The 24,420-nt window shown below is 51.9% G+C and overlaps 1 protein-coding gene and 1 long non-coding RNA gene across 2 annotated transcripts in view; one reads left to right on the top strand and one right to left on the bottom strand.

Moving 5' to 3' along the window:
• LOC110260991 overlaps nt 1–4,849 on the bottom strand; it is a 38,994-nt gene extending 34,145 nt beyond the window's left edge. Inside the window, exons 1-2 of the long non-coding RNA XR_002344661.1 lie at nt 4,445–4,849; nt 1,678–1,798 (exon numbers count right to left, since the gene is read on the bottom strand). This is a non-coding gene — a long non-coding RNA (uncharacterized LOC110260991). The remainder of the gene's footprint in view (nt 1–1,677; nt 1,799–4,444) is intronic.
• On the top strand, nt 3,353–10,885 carry CYP2A19 (cytochrome P450 2A19). Its single transcript, NM_214417.1, is given in 9 exon segments — nt 3,353–3,558; nt 3,850–4,012; nt 4,856–5,005; nt 5,254–5,414; nt 7,072–7,248; nt 8,471–8,612; nt 9,007–9,194; nt 9,854–9,995; nt 10,460–10,885. Coding segments are annotated over 9 exon segments (1,485 nt in total). The 5' UTR covers nt 3,353–3,378; the 3' UTR covers nt 10,642–10,885.

Genomic DNA, 24,420 nt, shown 5'->3' with positions numbered 1-24,420 from the left:
TCCAGTGCCTTCACCCCGTGGATTAATGATGAGAACAGTTTTGTTTCGATTAGTTTCTGCTTTTTAGGGCCGTACCCGCAGCACGATGGAGGTTCCCAGGCTAGGGGTCTAAGTGGACAGCTGCCAGCCACAGCCACAGCCACAGCCATGCAGGATCCGAGCCATGTCTGCAACCCACACCACAGCTCACAGCAATGCCAGATCCATAAGCCACTGAGTGAGGCCAGGCATCGAACCCTCAACCTTAGGGTTCCTAGTCGGATTTGTTTCCTCTGGGCCACGACGGCAATCCAAGAACAGCTGATATTTTTTGGGTGCTGCCTGCCATGTACTTCCCACACATTAACCTGCTGGTTCCTCACCAAAATAGATGAAGAGGTAGGTATCGTCATTGGCCCCATAAGGTTCAGGGAGGTGACCAGACCTGGTCAAGGTCACACATGAGAAAGGAGTAAGGGAGAGTTCCCGCTGTGGTGCAATGGGATCGGAGGTGTCTTGGGAGCACGGGAACTCAGGTTCTATCCCCAGCCCACCACAGTGGGTTAAGGATACAGCGTTGCCACAGCTGCAGCTTAGATCACAATTTCAGCTTGGATTGGATCCCTGGCCCAGGAGCTCCATATGTTGTGGGGCAGCCAAAAAAAACAAAAAAAAAGTTTAATTTTCTTTATAATTAACAAAAACTATTAATTATTTCACAAGAAAGGGGTAAGGGATTCCAATCCATGTTGTAATCTTTCACTTAACCCCTGTTCTGTTGTCCAGAAAAGGAAAGTGAGGCCCGGCGAGGAGCGTTTTCCTGGTTCACCCACAGCCACTCGAAGAAGTAGAAGCCAAGCCCCGGGCCACCACACCCTGGCATGTGTCCGGCCTCTGGCACTTGATGACACACGCTGACTTCTCATTCCATGCTCCAGGGTCATCGCTAAAGCCAACTTGGCTTAACCGCAAGCGCTCTCCTGATCTGGCCTCCCCCCGCCCCCAATCAGCTCATGGCAGCCCGTCTGCACCCTCGGTGCCCTGCCTGGCACCAACCTCCCTGCAAAACAAACTCCCCAAATTTGCACATTCCTCCTCCTCAGGGAACAAGGGCAAGGGGAGGGGCCGGGCTTCTGGCCAGGGCAGGTGCAAGCTGGTGATGGAGATTATCCTGAGCTAATCCCCCTTCCCTCCTCTTCCCGCTCCAAAACCAACAAACAACTGCTTTGTGCTCTGCCCTTTGTCCCCTCCCCACAGGACTCAAAGCTCAGCCACCGAGGGTGAGCCCACTGAGCGAGATGTCAGGCCTGGAAGTCTCACCCTCACCCACCTGCACTCATCCAAGGTTAGAGGTGGCACCTGAGCAGGGCTGTCCGACTGCAGTGCCTGTGCGCTGCCCACCTGGGGCCCCCCTGCGGCCCACATAGGTCCAATCTCAGCGCCCACAGGGTGTCGTTCATGTCAGAACCTGCTGGGACCCACCTCAGGACCAATATGGTGCCACCCTTATGCCCTCCTGAAGGCAGCTCCACTGGCCACCTGTGCCTACTCTCAGAGCCCTCTTGACAACAGAGGTAGCTCTATTACTCTATTACTGTGTTCCTGGTATCAAGCTCAGTGGCAGCTCATTGTCCATCCTAGTGTCTACCTGGGGGCAGGCTCAATGCCAACATGACGCCACTCTCACCTCAGGCCTACCTGATGCCAAGGGCGGTGCCTACTGCTGTGGTCCCTGTGTCCAATGCTCACACCAGTCTCCGCACCCGCCCGCTGCTGGACTTGATCTCTGCTTGGCCCCCAGCATGGGCCAGGCCCATCACTGGAGGAAGAACAAGGAGAGAGGGTTCAGATCCCAGCTCCTAAGCTTACCTGCTCCCTGCGTGACCTCCAGCAAGTGGCTTTAGAGAGGCTCCTCTTCTCAACTGCAAAATGAAGCCGATGATGGACCTGCCCTGTTGTCATAAGGATTCAATAAGGCCACGCATATGTAGACTCAGTCCTCACAGGCAGTGCTTCCCGGGGTAACCATCGTTCTAAAGGAAGCACATGGGGTGGGGAGAGGACAGCAGGGCCACCCCCCTCCTTTCTGCACCCACTTCCAGCATCCCAGGGACCCCTCAGTTCCTGACACAGGAGTCCACCCACTTCTCTCTTAACATAGCTCCCTCTGCCTGCAAAGAGCAGCCCCGACAAACCGGGAATCACCCCTAAAGGGGACTTGACACCCCCTCAAATACAACCTTCTCTTCCCAAATGCTCCCTTTCCATGGTGGGAAAACTCGACCCCAGAAGGCGAGTGCAAAGCAGGAGAGACAGGGGGCACACGTGTGCCCCTTGCCCACTCTCTGTCTTCTGTCCTCAGCACACCCACACGTCAAATGAGAAGCATTGATCCTAACAGTGATGCTGCTGCTGCTGCTGCTGATGGAAACGGTCCCATCAACCCAGCAGGCTTCCCTAAGGACCTGGGGAGGGAAGGAGCATGGCCCTCTGTGAGTTCTGATCCTTGACACAGTTGGGATTTTTCAGTATCAGGCTGGCGGTTAGTCCTGTTCCCCAAGCCCTGGCCAGTCCCTCTGCCAGCTGAGACCATGAGTTATTCTTCTCCAGTTCTGTCAAAGGTTGGACAGAAATGCAGCTCTGGTCTTCTACCGCTTACCCAACCAGACCTGGGCAATTCTGTGACACCCTCCTGGCCTCGCTTTGAGGTTCCAATGACAATTCCGGGGATCAAGGGGCGGCACTGTGTCCAAAATAATAGCAGGTCAATATCTGGGGTCAGGTGCTAACGCCCTGATCCAGCTGAACTCTCTTCCCAGTAACCCCTCATCCACAGCTCTGGTCCTTTCTCACTGCAGCACCCTCAAATCTATTCTCTAGAATCCCCTCCCCAGGCATAAGACCCTTGAATCTACCTCCGTTCTCACTGAAAGATCCCCAAATCTGCAGCCACACATCCTGCCTCATTCCAATACCCTTAAATCCAGGTCTTTGAATTCTTCTTTCCTGAGACCTCAAAATCCACAACTTTGGAGTCAGTTCTCCCTCTGAGACTCCCAATCCAAAGTTCAGGGGTTCACCCCAAAACAACTAGTCCAAAGTCTTCAGTTCTGTAACTTATCTACTGCCCCCTCCAAAGTCCAAAGCCAAGACTAGCCCCTTCTGGGGGACCACAAATTCCATCTTAGGGCACACTCCCTGTTAATCTGAACTGGGGTCCCCCTCCTCCTTCCTGGCTGGCTGTGTCCCAAGCTAGGCGGGGAGCATCACAGGGGGTGTAGTTGGGAGGTGAAATGAGACAGTTATATAATCAGGACCAAAGTCTGCCCTTCTCTCCCAGGCGGTATAAAAGCACCCATCCCAACCCATCACCAACTGACCGTCCCTCGCAGTGCCACCATGCTGGCCTCAGGCTTGCTTCTCGTGGCTCTGCTGACCTGCCTGACCATAATGGTCTTGATGTCCGTCTGGCGCCAGAGGAAGCTCCAGGGGAAACTGCCCCCCGGACCCACCCCGCTGCCCTTCATCGGGAACTACCTGCAGCTGAACACGGAGCAGATGTACAACTCCCTCATGAAGGTGTCGCAAGGCAGGGAGATGGGTGGCCCGGGATGGGGGTGCGGGCCTGCCCGGTTTGGCTGGCGCTCTGCACTGGGGGACTGACCATGCTGGACCCGAAGCGTGGCAGAGGCGCGTTCTGAAGAGTCAGAATCAGGGTCCCAGCCAGCAAAGACCCCTTCCTGGGATGTCCAGCTCCTTGACGGTCCCAACCGTGGGGAAACGCCTCCCCCGCAGTATGTGAGGCCGGGGCCCAGGGCTGCTTCGGGGGCGGGGCTGCTCCTTCTGACCACGCCCACTCGCCGCCGTCAGATCAGCCAGCGCTATGGCCCTGTGTTCACCGTCCACCTGGGGCCCCGGCGGATAGTGGTGCTGTGTGGATACGACGCGGTGAAGGAGGCCCTGGTGGACCAGGCTGAGGAATTCAGCGGGCGAGGCGAGCAGGCCACTTTCGACTGGCTCTTCAAAGGCTATGGTGAGGGGGACCGCAGGGCGGGGGCGGGGATGTGCTCAGGCAGACTCAGTGGCCGCAGTGGCCCCAGCCTTCTGCTCCGCACCTGTCCTCTGGCTGCTCTCCATCCCCACTGCTCTTCTTCGCTGCCTGGGCCTGTCTCGCACTTGCCTTCGAGTCTGCGTCTCCATTTCTCCCCGCCTCTCTCTGCCCCATCTCCCCGGCCTCCCCCACCTGCACGTCTCTTCCTTCTCTGGGTCTCTTAGAAGCTCTTGGCAGGTCTGCTTGGAAAGCCTGGTCCCCTATCTCCTCGTGTCTTCTCGCCCTTCTCAGCCTCCGTGCTTCACCGGGTTTCTCTCCCGCCCCCTCCTCCCTTAGTCTCCGCCTCAAAAGCCCCAAACCCCCACCTCCTGGTAACAGTCTCTCCTTCTCCCAGACCCTCTCCCTTTCTCTCACTTCTCCAGCTCAGGCGTCCGGTCCTTCACATCTCCACAGACCCTCCGCATCTCCGCGTCTCCACAGAGCTCCCTCCCCTCCTTCCCTCCGTCGCTTCCTCTTGGGGGCGTGTCTGTCCCTCCCGGTTTTCTGGGCCTCCGTCTGGCCTCTCTCCCGATCCTGCTCTTGCAGCTCGGTCTCTGTGTCTCTGGGCATGTCTCCGACTTGGAGCTGCATGTCTCTCTCTGTCTCTTTTTCCCCGCCCCCGTCTGTCCCCCCTCCCCTCGCTCTACAAACATTTCTCCCTCTCCCTCTCTCGGCCCTTCTACCTCCTGGGAGCCCCGGGAGGCTGGGGTGGGGGGGGGGGGTTCCTGGCCTGGGCCTCCTTGCCCCCGTCACTCCCCCCCCCCCACTTCCCCGCTCCCTCCGCAGGCGTGGCCTTCAGCAACGGCGAGCGTGCCAAGCAGCTCCGGCGCTTCTCCATCACCACGCTGCGGGACTTCGGCGTGGGCAAGCGGGGTATCGAGGAGCGCATCCAGGAGGAGGCGGGCTACCTCATCGAGGCCTTCCGGGGCACGCGCGGTGAGCGGGGGACCCTGGAGCTTGCCAGAGGAGGAGGAAGACACCCCACGCGGACGCACGTGCGTCCGTTCTGGCGCGGGGGCGGGGGGGCTAGGTTAGGGGGAGCCACCCGGCCCCCAGCTCTGGGTCTGGTGCTGGAAGTTCGGCTCGTCACTTGCGTGCCTCCTCAAATTCTCAGAGGGGCATCGGATCACCAGGTCGGCTCTCCCCCAACTCCTGTCTCTCCTCAACCCCACCGTGTCCCCCAGGCGCGTTCATCGACCCCACCTACTTCCTCAGCCGAACGGTTTCCAATGTCATCAGCTCCATTGTCTTCGGAGACCGCTTTGACTATGAGGACAAAGAGTTCCTCGCACTGCTGCGGATGATGCTGGGAAGCTTTCAGTTCACAGCTACCTCTACCGGACAGGTAACCCGTCCCAGCCTGGCTCTACCATGCCGCTACCGCAGCCTGCCAACTGCTCCCCGACACAGACACAGCTGCCCCAAACCGCATCCTCCTCCAGAGCCAGTGCCCTCAAACCAGCGCCGCCCCCCCCTCCAACTCCTGGGCAACTGAAGAGTTGCACCAAAACCCAGGACAGGTGCCCAGCACCCAGCCTCCGAGGGCGCCTGGCCACCTCAAAAGATGCTCCCCTCACCAAAAAACAAACAAACAAACTCAGGTGCTACAGGCAAGAGACATGTCCTCAACCCAGCTTTCTCACCAGGGCAGGTGTTCTCAGCCCAGCTTATTAACATCTGACAGGTGCTCCCTCTTAAGATAGTCCATCTTTCCATCCAAATTTCCTTTTTTATTTTTTTTTTCTTCCATTTTTGGCCACCCCTCGGCATAGGGAGTTCCCAGGCCAGGAATCAGATCTGAGCCACAGGCATGACCTAAGCTGCACCTGCAGCAACACCGGATCCGTAACCCGCTGTGCAGGGCCAGGGATAGAATCCGTGTCCCAGTGCTCCCAAGACATGGCCGATCCCTGTTGTGCCACAGCGGGAACTCCTCCCTCTGAATTTCTTAATGCCCGGACAAGCGACCACCTCAGCTCACATCCTGACCACCTCAACACCTGGTGCTGAAAAACGCAGCCCAGCAAAATCACTTGTCATCGACACAGGTGTCCCAAACCGGCCCACTGGAATAGCTAGATGGGTGCCCCCACTACCCAGCTCACTTAAATATCTGAACCTTCACCCCAATACAGGTACCCCAACCAAGACCCTGAAACATCTAACGCGGATCGATTGTTCCCCAAACACCCAAAAAAGCGCCCCCCAACCCCGCTCCAAGCACCTACAGAAGTGCCCACTGTTGGCCCATCGGGTATCTTCCCACTGTAATCCCAGCACACCAGGGACATCCCACTTTAATACCTTAACACCTGTCCAAAAGCCTCCGATCCAGACTCTCTAACTATCTGGACAGTTTGACCTCCACATACCAGTCCCACCTGAATAGCCAAACACCTGGACAGGGGTCTCCCAAACCACCCTCACCCGAATATATGAACACCCAGATGTGTGCTTGAGTCCAGCACCCCCTGAACACCTGAAACCTGGCTAAGTGTCCCAGCCCATCTCACTGTGACTCCTGGAAGGGGCCCGCACATGGAACTCACGTGAGCACAGCTATCTCTTCCATGCGGCCCCATGGACATTCCTGAACATCTGGGAGTCCCCACTGTGGCTCAGCAGGTTAAGGACCTGACCCAGTGTCCATGAGGATGCGGGTTCCATCCCTGGCCTCAATCAGGGGGTTAAGGATGCGGCGTTGCCGCAAGCTTCAGTGTAGGGCGCAGATGCGGCTCGGATCCAGTGTTGCACAGGCTGGCAGCTGCAGCTCTGAGTCGACCCCTAGCCTGGGAACATCCATGTGGCCCAGGTGCTGCCCTCTAAAGAAGAAAGAGAGAGAGAAAGGAAGGAAGGAAGGAAGAGAAAGGAAGGAAGACCCGAACATCTAGACAGGTGCCTTTAACCCAGTGCCCTCCGTGCCCTGAGACAGGTCCCACGCCCATCGGGTCCTGCTCACTGACAGCTGTCCCTCCCGTCCCTTCCTCCCTCCCCGCCCTCAGCTCTATGAGATGTTCTACTCGGTGATGAAACACCTGCCAGGGCCGCAGCAACAGGCATTTAAGGACCTGCAGGGGCTGGAGGACTTCATAGCCAGGAAGGTGGAACACAACCAGCGCACGCTGGATCCCAACTCCCCGCGAGACTTCATCGACTCCTTCCTCATCCGCATGCAGGAGGTACACCCCAGCAGCCGGGACCGAGAGGTCCAAAGTCAGGCAGAGGGAAGTCGGGCCCATCCAAACAATCCCCCATCCTAATCGCCCTCACAATCCCTGCTGTCATTAACCGTTCCTGTTCCATCCACTGAGCCCTGGCCCAGAGGCAGGACTCGTGCAAGGACCCATCACAGCAAGCACTTCTGTGCCTGTTGTGCACCAGGCCCTGAGTTCTCTGCTCTATGGTATTGACCTCACAGCACTCACAGGCCGTTGCAGTCGGCTCTCTATTATGACCCCAGTTCGAGGGCCTGCCTGAGGTGACACGGCGAGGAAGCCGTGGACGCTAGCTCAAACCCCAGTCTCTCGGACTCGAAGCTGGTGCCCTGAGCTACCGGGCACCCTTCCCTTTTGGTCCCCACAGGCCACCTGGCTTTACTGTGTGACACTGGAGGGTCCCTACCCTCACCTGGATGGTCAGTCTCCCTTCCAGGATGAAAGGAGACAGGGCTTTATGGAGAGTGAGGTTCAAGGCAAAAGGCTCAAGGGCAGGAGGGATTCCTGCACAGCGGGCTGCCCGGTTTTCAGTGAAGGAGTAGGATGCTGTTGCTTAAAATTCTGCATCTGCGTCTCAGAAACTCTCTCTACCGCTCTCTGCTTCATTCTGTCATGCCGTCCCTGTCGTTCTTTCTCACTCACTGCCTCTCTCTGTCCTCTTTCTAATTCTCTCTGCCATTGAAAAGTGTGGCTCAGCGGGTGAAGAACCCTACTAGTGTCCATGAGGATGTGGGTTCCATCCCTGGCCTCACTCAGTGAGTTACGGATCTGACATTGCCTCGAGTGGCAGCGTAAGTTGCAGGCGAGGCTTGGATCCCGAGTTGCTGTGGCTGCGGTCCAGGCTGGCAGCTGCACCTCCGATTCCACCCCTAGCCTGGGAACCTCCATGTGCCCCAAGTGTGGTCATTTAAAAAAAATAAAAGAAATTAAAAAAAATAAATAAAGAGCAACAACTAAGCTGATCAGAAAAGGGCTCAGCTGGCAGGGTGTGAGGAGGGCATCTGGGGCAAAGCCTGCAGCCTGGGCAGAGGCCTGGGAGAGCCGGCAGAACTCGAGCCCCTCTTCCCACCTTGGGTCTGCCTCTAAAAGAGGCAGGTCCAGATGGCACCCCCCTCCCCACGAAGGGCCCCCCGAGAGGATGCGGGAGTGGCCTGGCCTGAAGCCCTGAAGCCCTCTTTCCTTGCAGGAGAAGAAGAATCCTGACACCGAGTTCTATTGGAAGAACCTGGTTCTGACCACACTGAACCTCTTCTTCGCGGGCACCGAGACGGTCAGCACAACGATGCGCTACGGCTTCCTGCTGCTCATGAAGCACCCGGATGTGGAGGGTAAGGCCAGAGGGGCCAAGGACGTGGCCTGTTATCCAGAGACGAGGTGGTATTGGGCTGAGTGGCCCCAGCCGAGGGTCACTAGCTGTTCAAGTACCGAAACTCCCTGAATTGACCGGCCCGTGGTTCCTGTGCCAAACTACCAAGTGCCCACCGCCTGCTCCTCCAGACCGTCCCCCAAGACTCTTCCCTTGCGCCTGCCCTGTGGTTCTGGCAGGATCAGGTCAACAGGACCCTGTGCCAACAGTGCCCGTGGCCGGCATCTGACTCAAATGGTCAATATCCCTGTCACACGTGGACATCGTGCCTGGCATACATGCAGTTGCACATGTTGGGCTCTAGCCCCTGCCCTGCAACCCCTCGATGCCTAAACACCTCTCCTCCCCTCCCGCAGCCAAAGTCCACGAGGAGATTGACCGCGTGATCGGCAGGAACCGCCAGGCCAAGTTCGAGGACCGGGCCAAGATGCCCTACACGGAGGCCGTGATCCACGAGATCCAGAGATTCGGAGACATGATCCCCATGGGCCTGGCCCGAAGAGTCACCAAGGATACCAAGTTTCGGGACTTCCTCCTCCCCAAGGTGCCTCCCCACCTGACCTGGGAGGACTCCAAGCCCCTCCCTGTGACCCTGCCTCCCGCCCCCATTCGAAGCTTCCCTTCCAAGCTTGTGTCCCTCCTTCAAAGACTCTCCCAGCCACCCGTGTCCCTCCCACCTTCCCACTCACAGACTCCAGAATCCAGCCTCTTCCCAGACCTCTTGCCTCAGGGAATAGGAACCCTGTGTCCCCCACACTTCCCGTCTCTAGAGACCTGAGCCCCACTTCCCTGAGACCTTCTGCTTCTCGTGCCCCCCCCCCCCCGCCGCCCGACATCCTGCCTAGAGGGACACAAACACCAGAGCTCCCAAACATCCTGTCTCAGGCAACAGGACCCCGCCCCCGCCCCGTCCCCCCTGTCCTCCTGCCTTGGGGGACATGAACTGCATGTCCTCCCAAAAACCCCTCTGCCTCAGGGGACACAAACGTCCCACCTCAGGGGACGTGAACCCCAGTCTGCCAGGCTTCCTATCTCAGGGACCTGAATCTCATATCCCCCAGAGCTCCTCCCTCAGAGGACCCCCAACTCCCGTGCCCCCCATTTCTCTTCACCGAGGGCCCCCAAATCCCCCTCCCCTGCTATGGGCTTTCAGCGCACCCATCCCCCACCCCACCCCCAAAGTCCCTTCCCTCCTCTCCGCAGGGCACTGAGGTGTTCCCTATGCTGGGCTCTGTGCTGAGAGACCCCAAGTTCTTCTCCAACCCCCGAGGCTTCAACCCCCAGCACTTCCTGGATGAGAACGGGCAGTTTAAGAAGAATGATGCTTTTGTGCCCTTCTCCATCGGTAAGAGACCACTGCCAAGCCGCCCTTCTCACCAACGGCGGCCGCCTTCATCTCTGACGCGGAGCCCAGCGTCTGTCTCCACCTTGGGAGCCCTCTTACCCTCCACCCTGCAACCAGCCAGCTGCAACCCCCATAACCACCAAGAACGTGGGCCCAGGCCAAAGACAAAAAGAAACAGGATGACTGTACCCACTTCAGAGACGGGGAAAATCAAGGCCCAGACTGAACCGAGACTTGCCCAGGGTCCCTTAAGTGCTTCGGCTTCCTAGCAAGGCAGGGAGAGCCCAGCAGCCGTGTTTGAGCGCGCATGTCGGGGGAAGGGGCATCGGAAGGCCCCGTTACCCCAGCCTGGGATGGCGCACCCCCTCCCATGCTCTAGAAACGCGGGGGGGGGGGTCGGGTCTGGGGGCGAAGCAGCTGTGAGAAGAGGTCTCACCTCTGCCCCTCCCACGCTGTGCCTTCAGGAAAGCGGTACTGTTTCGGAGAAGGTCTGGCTAGAATGGAGCTCTTCCTCTTCCTCACCAACATCCTGCAGAACTTCCACCTCAAGTCTCCGCAGCTGCCCCAGGACATCGACGTGTCCCCCAAACACGTGGGCTTCGCCACCATCCCCCCGACCTACACCATGAGCTTCCAGCCCCGCTGAGCCCGGGCTGTGCCAGGGCAGGGCTCGGGGGAGGAGCGAGGGGGCGGGGGCGGGGAGGGGGCGGGGCTAACGCCAGGGGATGGGGGACCCAGGGGGAAGGGTGGAGAGGAGAGGAGGAAGGAACAGAACGGAGGAGCTGTTCACTTTACTAGAAATGGAGTCTTCCGAGGCCCGGCGGGAGGGAAAGAAGACTTTTCTTCTTTTTAAGACGATGCTTGGAGTAATAACAATAACACGTTTTTTTCCTGAGCAAGCACTGTGTTCAGCTCTATGCTAAAAGCGTCACACACTCATCTCACTTAACACTCCCAAACCTAAGTGACGGGGAGCAGCGTTCATGCCCATTTTACAGGTGACAAAGACGAGGCTCACAAAGTTTAGGTCTCTATCCGAGGCCCCACAGAACACAAGCTCGGACTCGGCAAGTAGGTGAACACAGATCTGCCCAAGGATGGCTATACTTAGTCCACAGTCCTTTGGGGAGCTTCTTAAAGTTAGGCACCCCTTCCTCAGAATGAAAACACAACGTCTTATCTCATTCCGCAGCCTGAGCAGCTCTCTGTCCAGGGCATTTTGCCAGCGCCCTGACAGGCAGCTGACCTGGCTTCGCTACACACTGGCTCTTGCCCCCTCGGGCACACTTTGGAGGCCAGGGCATATTTCCTGCCCACCAGCAGATAAGGCTAAGATGTGCGATCAGAGGCAGGCTCTTAATGAAACGAGTGGGAGGGAGGAAATTTTCAGAGCGCAGGGAGAAGTTTGGTCACAGCACAGCCAAGTCTGTGCAGCATACTTGCAGGCATGCAGGTATGATGGCATATTCTCCTGAGCCTATGCAGGAACATGTAATTCCTACGAAATTCTTAAGGCGGGGCTCTCTCTGGTGGATGGGGTCTGCAGCGCGACCCTGCGGAGAGTCTCTGAGTCACTTGCTTATTCTCAGATAAGTTAGTGTATGTCCCTTAGAAATGGCACCCTTCAGAAGTTCCCTGGTGGCTCCGCGGGTTACGGATCCAGCATTGTCCCTGCTATGGCCTGGATTCAGTCCCTAGCCCAGGAAAATCCACACACCTCAGGCTCAGCCAAAAGTTCTAAATCTTTTTTAAATTTAAAAAAATAAATAAGGGAGTTCCCGTCGTGGCGCAGTGGTTAACGAATCCGACTAAGAACCATAAGGTTGCAGGTTCAGTCCCTGGCCTTGCTCAGTGGGTTGAGGATCTGGCGTTGCCGTGAGCTGTGGTGTAGGTTGCAGACATGGCTCGGATCCCGCGTTGCTGTGGCTCGGTCGTAGGCTGGTGGCTATGGCTCCGATTAGACCCCTAGCCTGGGAACCTCCATATGCGGCGGGAGAGGCCCAAGAAATAGCAAAAAGACAAAATAAATAAATTAAATAAATAAATAAGGAGTTCACATCATGGCTTAGTGGAAACAAATCTGACCAGCATCCATAAGGATGCAGGTTCGATCCCTGGCCTTGCTCAGTGGGTTAAGGATCCAGTGTTGCCACGAGCTATGGTGTAGGTCACAGATGCGGCTTGGATCTGGTGTTGCTATGGCTGAGGCATACGCCAGCGGCTACAGCTCCGATTCGACCCCTAGCCTGGGAATCTCCATATGCTGCAGGTGAGGCCCTAAAATGACAATAAATAAATAAATCACAGAAGTGGCATCCTTCAGCACTGCACAATCTGAACTTTCATACATATCAGGCTTAGATTTCTGTATTCAATCTAGATTTTGATCTGAGCTTAGGGAGTTCCCTTTGTGGCTCAGCAGTAAGGACTCCAACTAGTATCCACGAGAATGCGGGTTCGATCCCTGGCCTCACTCAGTAGGTTAAGGAGCCAGCATTGCTGTGGCTGTGGTGTAGGCCGGAGGCTACAGCTCCGATTCGACCCCTAGCCTAGGAACTTCCATATTCTGCTGGTGCAGCCTTAAAAAGGCCACCCCCCCCAAAAAAAAACTAACTTTACACCTAAATGCTTCACAGATACTGCCCCCGCAGTACTGGCCCCGCATGAAGGAGAATTGATTGAGATCAAATAAGAGGAAATCTGGTCTTTTGAACCCTGCATGTTTCATAACAGGCTGTGATTCTCAAGTTTCTCCATTCCCATTATCTGTGTTCGGCGACTTGGGTTCCATGAATGGGCTACCACCTGCTCACTGGAGGAGGACAAGGATCCATAGGGTCATATTCTTTATTACAAACACACTAACAACCCAGTATCACAAATACTTATAGCTACAAAACAGAAACAAGGAGTTCCCTTCGTGGCTCAGCGGTTATCGAACCTGACTAGTATCCATGAGGATGAGGCTTCAATCCCTGGCCCCACTCAGTGGGTTAAGGACCTGGTGCTGCTGTGAGCCATGGTGTAGGTCACAGATGCTGTCTTGGATCTTGGGTTGCTGTGGCTGTGGTGTAAGCCGGCAGTTACAGCTCCGATTCCACCCCAGCCTGGGAACTTCCAGGTGCCGCAGGTGCGGCCCTAAAAACAAAAAAAAAAAAACAAAAAAAAACAAAAAAAACCCAGAAACCAGAAACAGAAGCAGAATTACAGTTGGAACAGACCTGTGGTTGCCAAGGGGAAGGGAGGGAAGGACTGGGAGTTTGGGATTAGCAGAGGCAAACTATTATACATAGGATGGATAAACAGCAAGTTCTTACTGTATAGCACAGGGAACTGTAGTCAGAATCCTGTGATAAACCGTAACGGAAAAGAAAATGAAAAAGAATATATATACACACACATATATATATGTTTAACTGAATCATTTTGCTGTATGCAGAAATTAACATTGTAAATCAATGACACTTCAATAAAACAAAAAATAAATTAAAAAAAAAAACCCAGTGTCAGAATCAACCTTATCCATCCATGTACAGGTCAATTTAAGAGGATTTTTAAAACTTTAACAGGCATTATAAATCAACTATAATAAAAAGCAATTTTTAAAAAAAGAACAGGGAGTTCCCATTCAGGCCCAGCGGAAACAACTTCAACTAGGAACCATGAGGTTGGAGGTTCCATCCTTGGCCTCACTCAGTGGGTTAAGGATCCCGCGTTGCCGTGAGCTGTGGTGTAGGATGCAGACGCGGCTCGGATCCAGTGTTGCTGTGGCTGTGGTGTAGGCCAGCGGCTACAGCTCCGATTTGACCCCTAGCCTGGGAACCTCCATATGCCAGGGGTGCGGCCCTGAAAGGACAAAAGACAAAAAAAAAAAAAAAAAAAAACTTAGGCCCTTCTGTGAAAAATAGTTTTCTATTTGGCGAAAAGGGAATAGCAATCATTACTGCCTTCTCAGCCACAGAGGAGATCAGCTCACAAAGAGGCTGAAAACTGCCAGTGGCTGCAGGGCAAACAGCAACTAATGTGGGCTGAGAGACCCCTATGTGTCAAACAACGTTCTAAGCAATTTAGACCTTTCAGTTTATTTAATCGTTTACAAAAAGGCCAATTGGCAGGTGGTCTTATCATCTTCCTTTTACAGACGTAATCTGCCTCCGGAACACATGGTCTTAACCACCTGAAGATGGAATGTTGGCACAAATAATTTGCTGAGTCATGTATGTCTCATCAGCCTGTGACATAAGCCACAGACACCACCTGCTCCAGCCTTATTTTTTTGTCTGTGCCCTTGGCACATGGAAGTGCTCAGGCCACAGATCAAACCCAAGCCAAAGCAGTTACCCAAGCAGGAGCAGTGACAATGCTGGATCCTTTACCCACTGCACCACCATGGAACTCCTGTTCCAGACTTAAAAAATAACAAAGTACTAGTGATAGCATCCGACAATTTGCTGTGCCTTTTATGTACCCAGTGGAAACAACAATCATACCTACCATTTGACAAAGAAAAAATGATCTCAAACTGGAAAAAAAAATTCGCCCTGCCATTCATCAGCGTGGAGAACAAGTACAGATGAATTCAAATGTAAACTTAGGAGTTCCCGTTGTGGTACAGAGATAATGAATCCGACTGGGAACCATGAGGTTGCAGGTCCGATCCCGGGCCTTGCTCAGCGGGTTAAGGACCCGGCGTTGCCATGAGCTGAGGTGTAGGTTGCAGACGCGGCTCGGATCCCGTGTTGCTGTGGCTGTGGTGTAGGCCGGCGGCTACAGCTCCGATTCAGCCCCTAGCCTGGGAACCTCTATATGCTGTGGGTGTGGCCCTAAAATTAAAAAAAAAAAAAAATTTATGAAAGAGAGAGAGCAAGTGAGAAATAATATTTAAGACATGCTACAGCTATCACAACCATTGTCCTTGTTGAATTGCTAATGCTTTCTTATCCCTGAGAAACTTTGTTCTCTAAAACTGTAGACTATCAGAAACTTTGATATTTGAGAAGGTCCCTTATGGCTCAGCAGGTTAAGAACCTGACATAGTGTCTGTGAGGATTCAGGTTCGATCCCTGGCCTCACTCAGTGGGTTAAGGACCCAGCGTTGCCAGAAGCTGTGGCATGGGTCACAGACATGGCTCGGATATGGCACTGCTGTGGCAGCGGTGTAGGCAGACCACAGCTGTAACTCCAAATCTCCCCCAGCCTGGGAACTTCCATATGCCACTGGTGCATCCCTAAAAAGAAAAAAAGGAAAAAGAAACTTCGATATTTGAAATGACAACAATAAAAATGCAATATCCCACTCTTGCCTGGACCATCTAAGTTATTTATTTGTTTTTTATGGCCGTACCCATGGCATATGCATGTTCCCAGGCCAGGGATTGAATCCGAGCCACAGCTATGACCCATGCCACAGCTGCGGCAATGCTGGATACTTTAACCCACTTCAAGGGGCTGAGGATTGAAGCCACACCTCTGCAGTGACCCAAGCTGCTACAGTCAGATTCTTAACCCACTGTACCAGGCAGGAAACTCCCTAAGTTCATTATTATACAGAGAAGCAGCCTCAATTTCCAACCTGGGGGCAGAATTTCAGATAAGGAATTCCTAAAATATTCCTCAGGACGCAATTGCGTCAAAAAGAATATAATGCCTAGGAATAAACTTAATCAATGGGGTGAAAGATCTGTGCCCTAAAAACCATAGGACACATTAAGGAAAGAAATTGAAGACGACACAAATAATGGGAAAGATATACAGTGTTCAGGGATCGAAAGAATCAGTATCATTAAAATGTCCATAATGGAGTTTCCTTCGTGGCTCAAGGGCTAATGAACCCAACTAGTATCAATGAGGACACCGGTTCGATCCCTGGCCTAGCTCAGTGGGTTAACGATCTGGCAATGCAGTGAGCTGTGCTATAGGTCATGGACGTGGCTTGGATTCTGAGTTGCTGTGGCTGTGGTGTAAGCCAACAGCTGTAGCTCCGATTCCACTCCTAGCCTGGCAACCTCCATATGCCAAGGGTTCAGCCCTAAAAAGCAAAAAAAAAAAAAAAAAAAAAAGAAGAAGAAGAGAAAAGAAACAGAAAGAAAGAAATAGGCAACACCCACTGGCTATTTGAAATGGCTAACAGGCAAAAAGACTGATGGACTTGATGGAAAAAAATCAACCTCATATAATCTATTTATGAGACTTAGGCAAAAGCTAAGATACTGGAAGGCTAAAGGTAAAATCACAGACAAGATACAGCAGCTAAAGCTAACTGAAGCAAAGATGAGGTGGCTCTGCTATAAACCACACTGGATTATTCAGGATTGAGCTGTTTTAACGAAATTTAAAAGAACCGTTTGTAGAGTTCCCATCATGGCTCAGTGGTAACAAACCCAACTAACATCCATGAGGATGTGGGCTCGACACCTGGCCTCGCTGTGTTGCTGTGAGCTGTGGTATAAGCCAGCAGCTGCAGCTCAGATTTGACCCCTAGTCTGGGAACTTTTATATGCTGCACCTGTGGCCCTAAAAAAAGCAAAAAATAAAAATTAAAAGTAAAAAAATAAAAGAACTGTTATGACCCAGCAGTTCCACTCCTAGATATAAATTTAAGAAAAATAAAAACCTGTGACCACACACACACACACACACACAGGCAAAGAACTGTTAACTAGAGGAGTTCCCCTCTGGCACAATGGGATCCGTGGCGTTTCTACAGTTCCAGGACTCACGTTCAATCCCCAGCCCGGCATAGCGGGTTAAAGGACCCAGTGTTGCCGAAGCTGTGGCATAGGTCTCAACAGCAGCTCAGATCTGCTTCCTGACCTGGGAAGTCCATATGCTGTGGAGTGGGCAAATAAGAAAACTCACACACACATGTAAAGAACTGTACTCCTGGCACCAATACATGCTATCAGCCAAGGAATCATTGCTTGGGTTGTGCTGAAAGAAGCAAGAGTCCCTTCCTCTTTCTGCATTTCCAGCCCCCTTTGGGGGCTCTATGAAGAGGCTAATTGGCAATGAAGAAACGTGGTTCTAGAATTCCAGCCCCTGCAGCACAAAACACGAGGGTGGGGATCTCTTCTGTGGCATATCAGGTTAAGGATTGGGCATTGTCACTGCTGTGGCTCAGGTTTTGATCCCTGGCCCAGGAACTTCCGCATGCCAGGAGCACAGCCGAAAAGGGTGGGCTGGAGCTAAGACATAACCATGTAATAACCAGCAGAGCCTATCCCTTTGACCATCCAGCATCTTCTACATATATGTGAAATCCCATAAAACCAAAGTAACATTATGGCCAGCTAACAAGAAGCAAACCTTGGAGCTCTTGTCGTGACTCAGGAGGTTAAGAACCCAATTCGTATCCAAGAGGATTGGGGTTTAATGCCTAGCCCCACTCAGTGGGTAAAGGATCTGGCATTGCCCCAAGCAGTGGCATAGGTCGCAGGTGCAGCCCTAAAAGAAGAAGAAGAAGGGGGAGGGGAGGGGAGGGGGAGGAGGAGAAGGAGAAGAAGCAGCAAACCTTCACATATATGAAAACTTCACATAAATGATGACTTATTTCCATCTCCTCTGAAAATGAGGTGACATGAAGTCCCAACATGTGTTGCATTCACTCTGGATAGTTGCCATAATGAGCAACACAGAAACGTGCCACTGAGAAAGTAGTTTTGACTTGCAGGATCTTTGGTGATGAGTATTGATTCCAGTGTCACTTGCTGTATATGACCTGAGAAATTCTAGGTCTGGTGGCCAGAATGGTGAATCTCTACATGGGGAGTCATGACCTCTCACTCAGCTTCCAGACCTCTGACAGTGCCCGGTTTTGGAATCTCTCGGGATTGAAGTGGAAGTTGGGGCCCCTTGAGCCTGCCTCAGACACCAAAGAACATCAGAGCCCTCAGAATCCAATCTTTCCAAGACCCCTAACTCTCCAAAACCCTTTGAAGACCCTGAGACCTTCCGATCACTCTAAAATTGTCCAAAAGCTGAACTCCATTGTCCATTATTTCCTTTACACACAGAACTGCAAAAGATTGGCAGTTTCAGATTCCCTGGGATTTCAGTTAGTGAATAGGAGACTCCACAGAATTTTTCTCCTGCCTTACTTGTGACCACCAGTCCAGAGATCCTGCAGGACCCTTCCCACTGAAACTCCAGAGACACCCCAAGATCCATGAGAATGCCTTGAGACCTTTGAATTGTTGTTGTTGTTGTTGTTGCTGTTGTTGTTTTGTTATGGCTGCACCTGCAGCACATGGAAGTTTCCAGGCCAGGGACTGAACCCCAGCCACAGCGGCAACCTACACTGCAGCTGTGGCAGTGCCAGATCTTTAACCCACTGCACCAGGCTGGAGATCGAACCCAAGACTCAGCAGCAACCCAGCGACTGCAGTTGGATTCTTAACCCACTGAGCTGCACTGGGAATTCCCTTTTGTCTCTTAACCACCACCCTTGCTCCCCTTCCTCCTCCTCCTTTCCCCAGTCAACAGACAGCTAAGGCCACGTGGGAAGAAATTCCACCTCCAGGGTGCTGCCTGTTTCATAACTAACCTCAGATCTCAAGTTTCAAACATTTTCCAATATGTGTTAGCATCTTAGATGTCACGTGGTGACTGTTTTCTCCCAAGCAGGGGTGGGGAGAAGGCAGTGGGAAGCACTAAAGCCATGTCTTGTTTTGCAACAAGCACATGAGTCGATAATTAAATGCCTGTGTCGGATGGAAAACATTCACGTAAACCTGCCCTTGGAAAAGGCTGAAACCTTTGACTCAGAGGTTCTTCAAAATCAGAAATTTAGCAAGTGTTAGGACCACAGTCTCAGAACCAAAATTTGAGTTATTAAGATCATTGGGCATGGGGAATTCCCGGTGTGGCTCAGCGGATTATAAATCTAACTAGTATCCATGAGAAAACGGGTTCGATCCCTGGCCTTGATCAGTGGGTTAAGGATCCGATATTGCTGTGAGCTGTGTAGGGCACAGACACAGCTAGGATCTGGCGTTGCTGTGGCTGTGGCCTAGGCTGGCAGCTGCAGCTCCGATTCAACTCCTAGCCTGGGAACTTCCATATGCTGAAGGTGCAGCCCAAAAAAACTAACTAACTAAATAAATAAAGGCTGCAGCTGATTCGACCCCTAGCCTGGGAACCTCCAATTTCCATATGCCCTGGGTGGCCTCGATCAGTGGGTTAAGGATCTGGCGTTGCCGTGAGCTGTGGTGCAGGTCGCAGATGTGGCTCGGATCCCACATTGCTGTGGCTGTGGTGTAGGCCGTTGGCTACAGCTCCGATTGGACCCCTAGCCTGGGAATCGCCATGCACTACAGGTACGGCCCTAAGGAGACAGGGAAGGGGGGAAAAAAAGACAAAAATACAAAAAAAAAGTGAGATTCCCCACTGGAGTCCTTGGAGTTTTTTGGTGGCATCAGACTTGAGTCAGAGGCCTGTCAATCCATGAGAGGGGTTCTAAGAAAAATGCACAAGGTTAGAGTGTCCCAGGAGGCTCCTTGATCCCTAGGCAAATTTATCTCACCCTAGCACTTACCTGGTGGTGCAGTGGATTAAGGACCCTGCATTGTCACTGCAGGGGCTTAGGTTGCTGCCGTGGTGGCCCGGGGAACTTTCTTGCATACCACGGGTGTGGCCAAAAATAAACAAAAAAACAAAAACCACATCTGAAACATATATAGAACTGAAGTCAATAGTTTATTAAGTTGACGGCAGAAACGAATCCGAATAGGAAACATGAGATTGTAGGTTCGATCCCTGGCCTCGCTTAGTGGGTTAAGGATCTGGCGTTGCCATGAGCTGTGGGATAGGTCGATGACGAGGCTTGGATTTGGCATTGCTGTGGCTGTGGTGTAGGTCGGCAGCTGTAGCTCCGATTAGACCCTTAGCCTGGGAACCTCTATATGCTGCAGGTGCGGCTCTAAAAAGACAAAAACAACAACAACGACAACAAAAGAAACTCAAAAACCACATGTCAGTATGTCTGTAGTGGCTCAGTGATCACAAACCCGACTTGTATCATAAGGATGAGAGTTTGATTCCTGGCCTCACGTAGTGGATTAAGTAACTGGCATTGCCATGAGCTGTGGTGTAGGTCACAGACACGGCTTGAATCCCAAGCTGCTGTGGCTGTAGTGTAGGCCGGCAGCTACAGTTCTGATTTGACCCCTAGCCTGGGAACTTCCATATGCCATGAGTGGGGACCTAAAAAACCAAAAAAAAAAAAAAAAAAAAAAAAAGCCTCGTTTTGCAGTTCTTCAAAGAGAGACATCCCTTGACACTTAGAAGCAAAATTTTATTGCTAGAATAAGAATCTGAGAATCTCAGACTTTCCAAATCTCAGAATCAGGGACTCCCCAAAATTCAGAACCTGAGATTCTTCTCCATTTGTCGTTACAGAGGACGCCCACAGCTCCTCCACGAATGCAAATCTGCCCTAAGAAGGTGAGGTCTCTTTCCACCAGTCATCCTAAATCCTTCCTTGTGAAGAAAGGGGGCAGTTGGAGCCGGCTTGATTTGTTCATGCAAAGCTCTCCAAGGGAAGAGTAAAGGAATAGAAATAAGCTGAGGTTTTAGGTTGGCTGAATGACCACAGACAGGGAGGGACGACAAAGACGGAATGGAATTTAAGCCCTATAATCCCAAAGCTAATAAAGACCCTGGGTGCCACTGCAAACAGAACCAGAGGCAACAGAAGGATCACATTCCATCCGCCAGTTTCTCAGACCGTGTCCAAACCGGTGTCCCTCCACCCCCACTGCACACCTTCGCGACCCAGCCCAGCTCAGCTCTCAGCTGCGATCCCAGGCATCTCTGGGGATTAGGCGAAGGAGGGGCTGGAGAAGACAGGGGTGCAAGGTACTCGCCCAGGCTTTGCCACCACTCCCTGTGTCATCTGGGGAACAGTGATCGCTGCTTCTCCCTCCTTGAAAAGCCTGCCTTTACAGCTTTGAAAAGCCAAAAGTGTGACCAGAAGGAGACGAAAACGTCACACTGCCGTGATTGTTAAGCATGTGCTGAGCGTTAAGTGTCAAGCGCTGTTCAAAGCCCTTTCAATTTTTCAATTGATTGACTCCTTACAACAACCTTGAGAGTTAGATGCTGCTATTATTCTTTTTTTTTTTTTTTTTTTTTTTTTTTTGGTCTTTTTGCAATTTCTAGGGCCGCTCCCGCGGCATATGGAAGTTCCCAGGCTAGGGGTCCAATCAGAGCTATAGCCACCGGCCTACACCACAGCCACAGCAACGTGGGATCCGAGCCGCATCTGCAACCTACACCACAGCTCAGGGCAACGCCAGATCCTTTAACCCACTGAGCAAGGAAGGCAGGGACCGAACCCTCAACCTCATGGTTCCCAGTCGGATTCGTTAACCACTGCACCACGACGGGAACTCCAACGCTATTATTCTTATTTACAGATGAGTAAACTGAGGCACAGAGCAATTAAGTAACTTATCCAATGCAGCCTGGTTGCAGAACCCAGACGCTTATCCACCCCACTATCCTAAGATAATAGTGAGCCAGGGTTTCCCGTTGTGGCACAAGGGGACCGGTGGCATCTTTGCAAAGCTAGGACTGGGATTCAATCCCCAGCCTGGCACAGAGTGTTAAAGGAGCCTGCACTGCTGCAGCTGCAGCATAGGTTGAAGCTGCATCTTGTATCTGATCCCTGGCCCAGAAACCCCATATGCCGCGGGGCGTTAAAAAAAAAGAAGAGGAGTTCCCGTTGTGGCACAGTGGTTAACGAATCCGACTAGGAACCATGAAGTTGCGGGTTTGGTCCCTGCCCTTGCTCAGTGGGTTGACGATCTGGCATTGCTGTGAGCTGCTTGCGGTGTAGGTTGCAGACGTGGCTCGGATCCCGAGTTGCTGTGGCTCTGGCGTAGGCCGGTGGCTACAGCTCCGATTCAATCTCTAGCCTGGGAACCTCCATATGCCGTGGGAGCGGCCCAAGAAATAGAAAAAGACAAAAAAAAAAAAAAAAAAGAGCCAAAAAAGCCAAACATGCGGTGCCTTCTGAATGATCTCCGTTACCTAAGGACACATCTAATGAAATGCATTCGTGATGCTTGAAGTCAAGAGAGGGGCTCCCTGCAGTGGTGGGTGACTATAAAAGGGCATGAGGGGCATCTGAAATGCTGATAAGCCCGCTGGCTCAGCAGGTTAAGGAACTGGCAGTTTTCATCACGGTGACTCAGGTGATAAGCAGAATTCTAAAAAAAGTCAATCCCCCGTAACCCACACCTTTGTAATAATCCCTTCGAGTGTGGGTGGGATGTGGAAATAGGATGGGTTATCGCTCCCATGACCATGTTACATTCCGTGTCAAAAGGGATTTGAGGAGTTCCCATCGTGGCTCAGTGATTAATGAATCCGACCAGGAACCATGAGGTTTCCGGTTCCATCCCTGGCCTCAATCAGTGGGTTAAGGATCCGGCGTCGCCATGAGCTGTGGTGTAGGTCACAGACATGGCTCGGATCCTACATTGCTGTGGCTGTGGTGTAGGCTGGCAGCTATAGCTCCGATTTTACCCCTAGCCTGGGAACCTCCATGTGCTGTGGGTGCGGCCCTAGAAAAGACTAAATAAATAAATGAATAAATAAATAAAATGTAATTTCATTTCTCATTTCTTCTTTATTGAAAGCATACACATTTTTCTTTTCTAATGTAACCACCGATTGTCCTTTATAATTTCTGAAAACACATGGTTTGTTTTTTTTTATAGAGAACATCGCAGGGTGGCATTAATCATATTGATTAATCGTCCTAAATACCTTCAGTTTTTCTGTTTAGTACCTGATGTTTCAAGTGTTTCATTTGACTTCTATTAAACCTAGGTACAATAAGATACTATATTTTTTTAAATTTAAGATATTATACGTCATGTTGATACCTGTAACAACATGTCTATTAATTAGATCAACAGACGTTCATTTTAATATGATATTAATTTAATATGGGAGATTTCCCAGTTTATGTGAATCTAAAATTAGTTTTGGCCAGTTAGTTCCCTTCCATATTTTAAGAACTTGTATATGTGAAATCTTAGTAAAGGGAATGCGGAAATAAAGGGCAGCTGTTTAAATCAAATACAGGAAACCAGGCTGCTGTTGCTGGAATTTGTGCAAGGAGAGTGTAGGGGTTGGGCACCACTGGATGTCATGGGACCACTGCCTTATTTTTTATTTTTTATTATTTTTTTGTCTGTTTTGCCTTTTCTAGGGCCGCTCCCACAGCATATGGAGGTTCCCAGGCTAGGGGTCGAATCGGAGCTGTAGCCACCAGCCTACACCAGAGCCACAGCAACGCGGGATCCGAGCCGCACCTGCGACCTACACCACAGCTCATGGCAATGCCAGATCCTTAACCCACTGAGCAAGGCCAGGGATCGAACCCGCAACCTCATGGTTCCTGGTCGGATTCGTTAACCACTGAGCCACGACGGGAACGCCCACTGCCTTATTTATTAGAGGAAGGTCCTGTACTAGACACCAATCCCCATTAGGCTTTTGTATTCCCAATATAGGGGTGTGACAGGGGCTGTTACATTTGATTAATAATCCCCCTTTTTTTTTTTGGTTTTTTAGGATTGGGATAAATCCTGGTCATGCCTCAGGTCTCAGAGGATACTGTTTTTGGCAAGGAAATAAATTTTGATTTTTAAGAGTTATTTCTACTGGTTGAGAATTTTTTGCTCTTCCTATTTTTCCTCCTATGGCCCAGACTCCTGGGTCCATATCTATTTCCATCAAAGGCAGGCCTAAACTTTGATTAGGCTCTATTGTCATGTGAATTGAGGCGTTAACATTTGACAAAAAATATCTCTTCCTAAAAAAGGAGCTGGGCTCTGGAACAATCAGAAACGCATGAGAGAAGAAAATGGATTCCCAGTTACGACTCAAAGGTTGTGTAAAAAATTTTGTAACTGGCTTGCCAAAAATACCACGAATAGTGGCAGATCTATTTGAGGGGAGCCCAGTGTTGGAGTGGAGGACTGAAAAGGTGGCCCCCATATCCAGGAGCAAGTTGATAGGCTGTCTTCCTACATTTAGAGTCAACTAGGGCTCCTGGGTGGTTGATGAGGACAGGAGCCAATATGGAAAACCCTGGGTCCCCTCAGTCTTGATCCTGGACTTGAGGGGTTGACCCCAGGGACCTTCGTCTTTGGGGACAGTCCTTCCAGTGATCTCCCCAACATATGGGACACGGCCTAGGTGGTGGCGTCTGAGCCTTGGGGTATTCCATTTTTTTTTTTTTTTTTTTGGTCTTTTTGCAATTTCTAGGGCCGCTCTCGCAGCATATGGAAGTTCCCAGGCTAGGGGTCCAATTGGAGCTGTAGCCACCGGCCTACACCACAGCCACAGCAATGTGGGATCCGAGCCGAGTCTGCAACCTACACCGCAGCTCACGGCAACGCCGGATCCTTAA

This window comes from Sus scrofa, chromosome 6 (genome assembly GCF_000003025.6).
Source record: "Sus scrofa isolate TJ Tabasco breed Duroc chromosome 6, Sscrofa11.1, whole genome shotgun sequence".
NCBI classification, from domain to species: domain Eukaryota; kingdom Metazoa; phylum Chordata; class Mammalia; order Artiodactyla; family Suidae; genus Sus; species Sus scrofa.
Note: the sequence above shows the minus strand (reverse complement) of the source record. Positions and strands in the feature narration are given on the sequence as shown.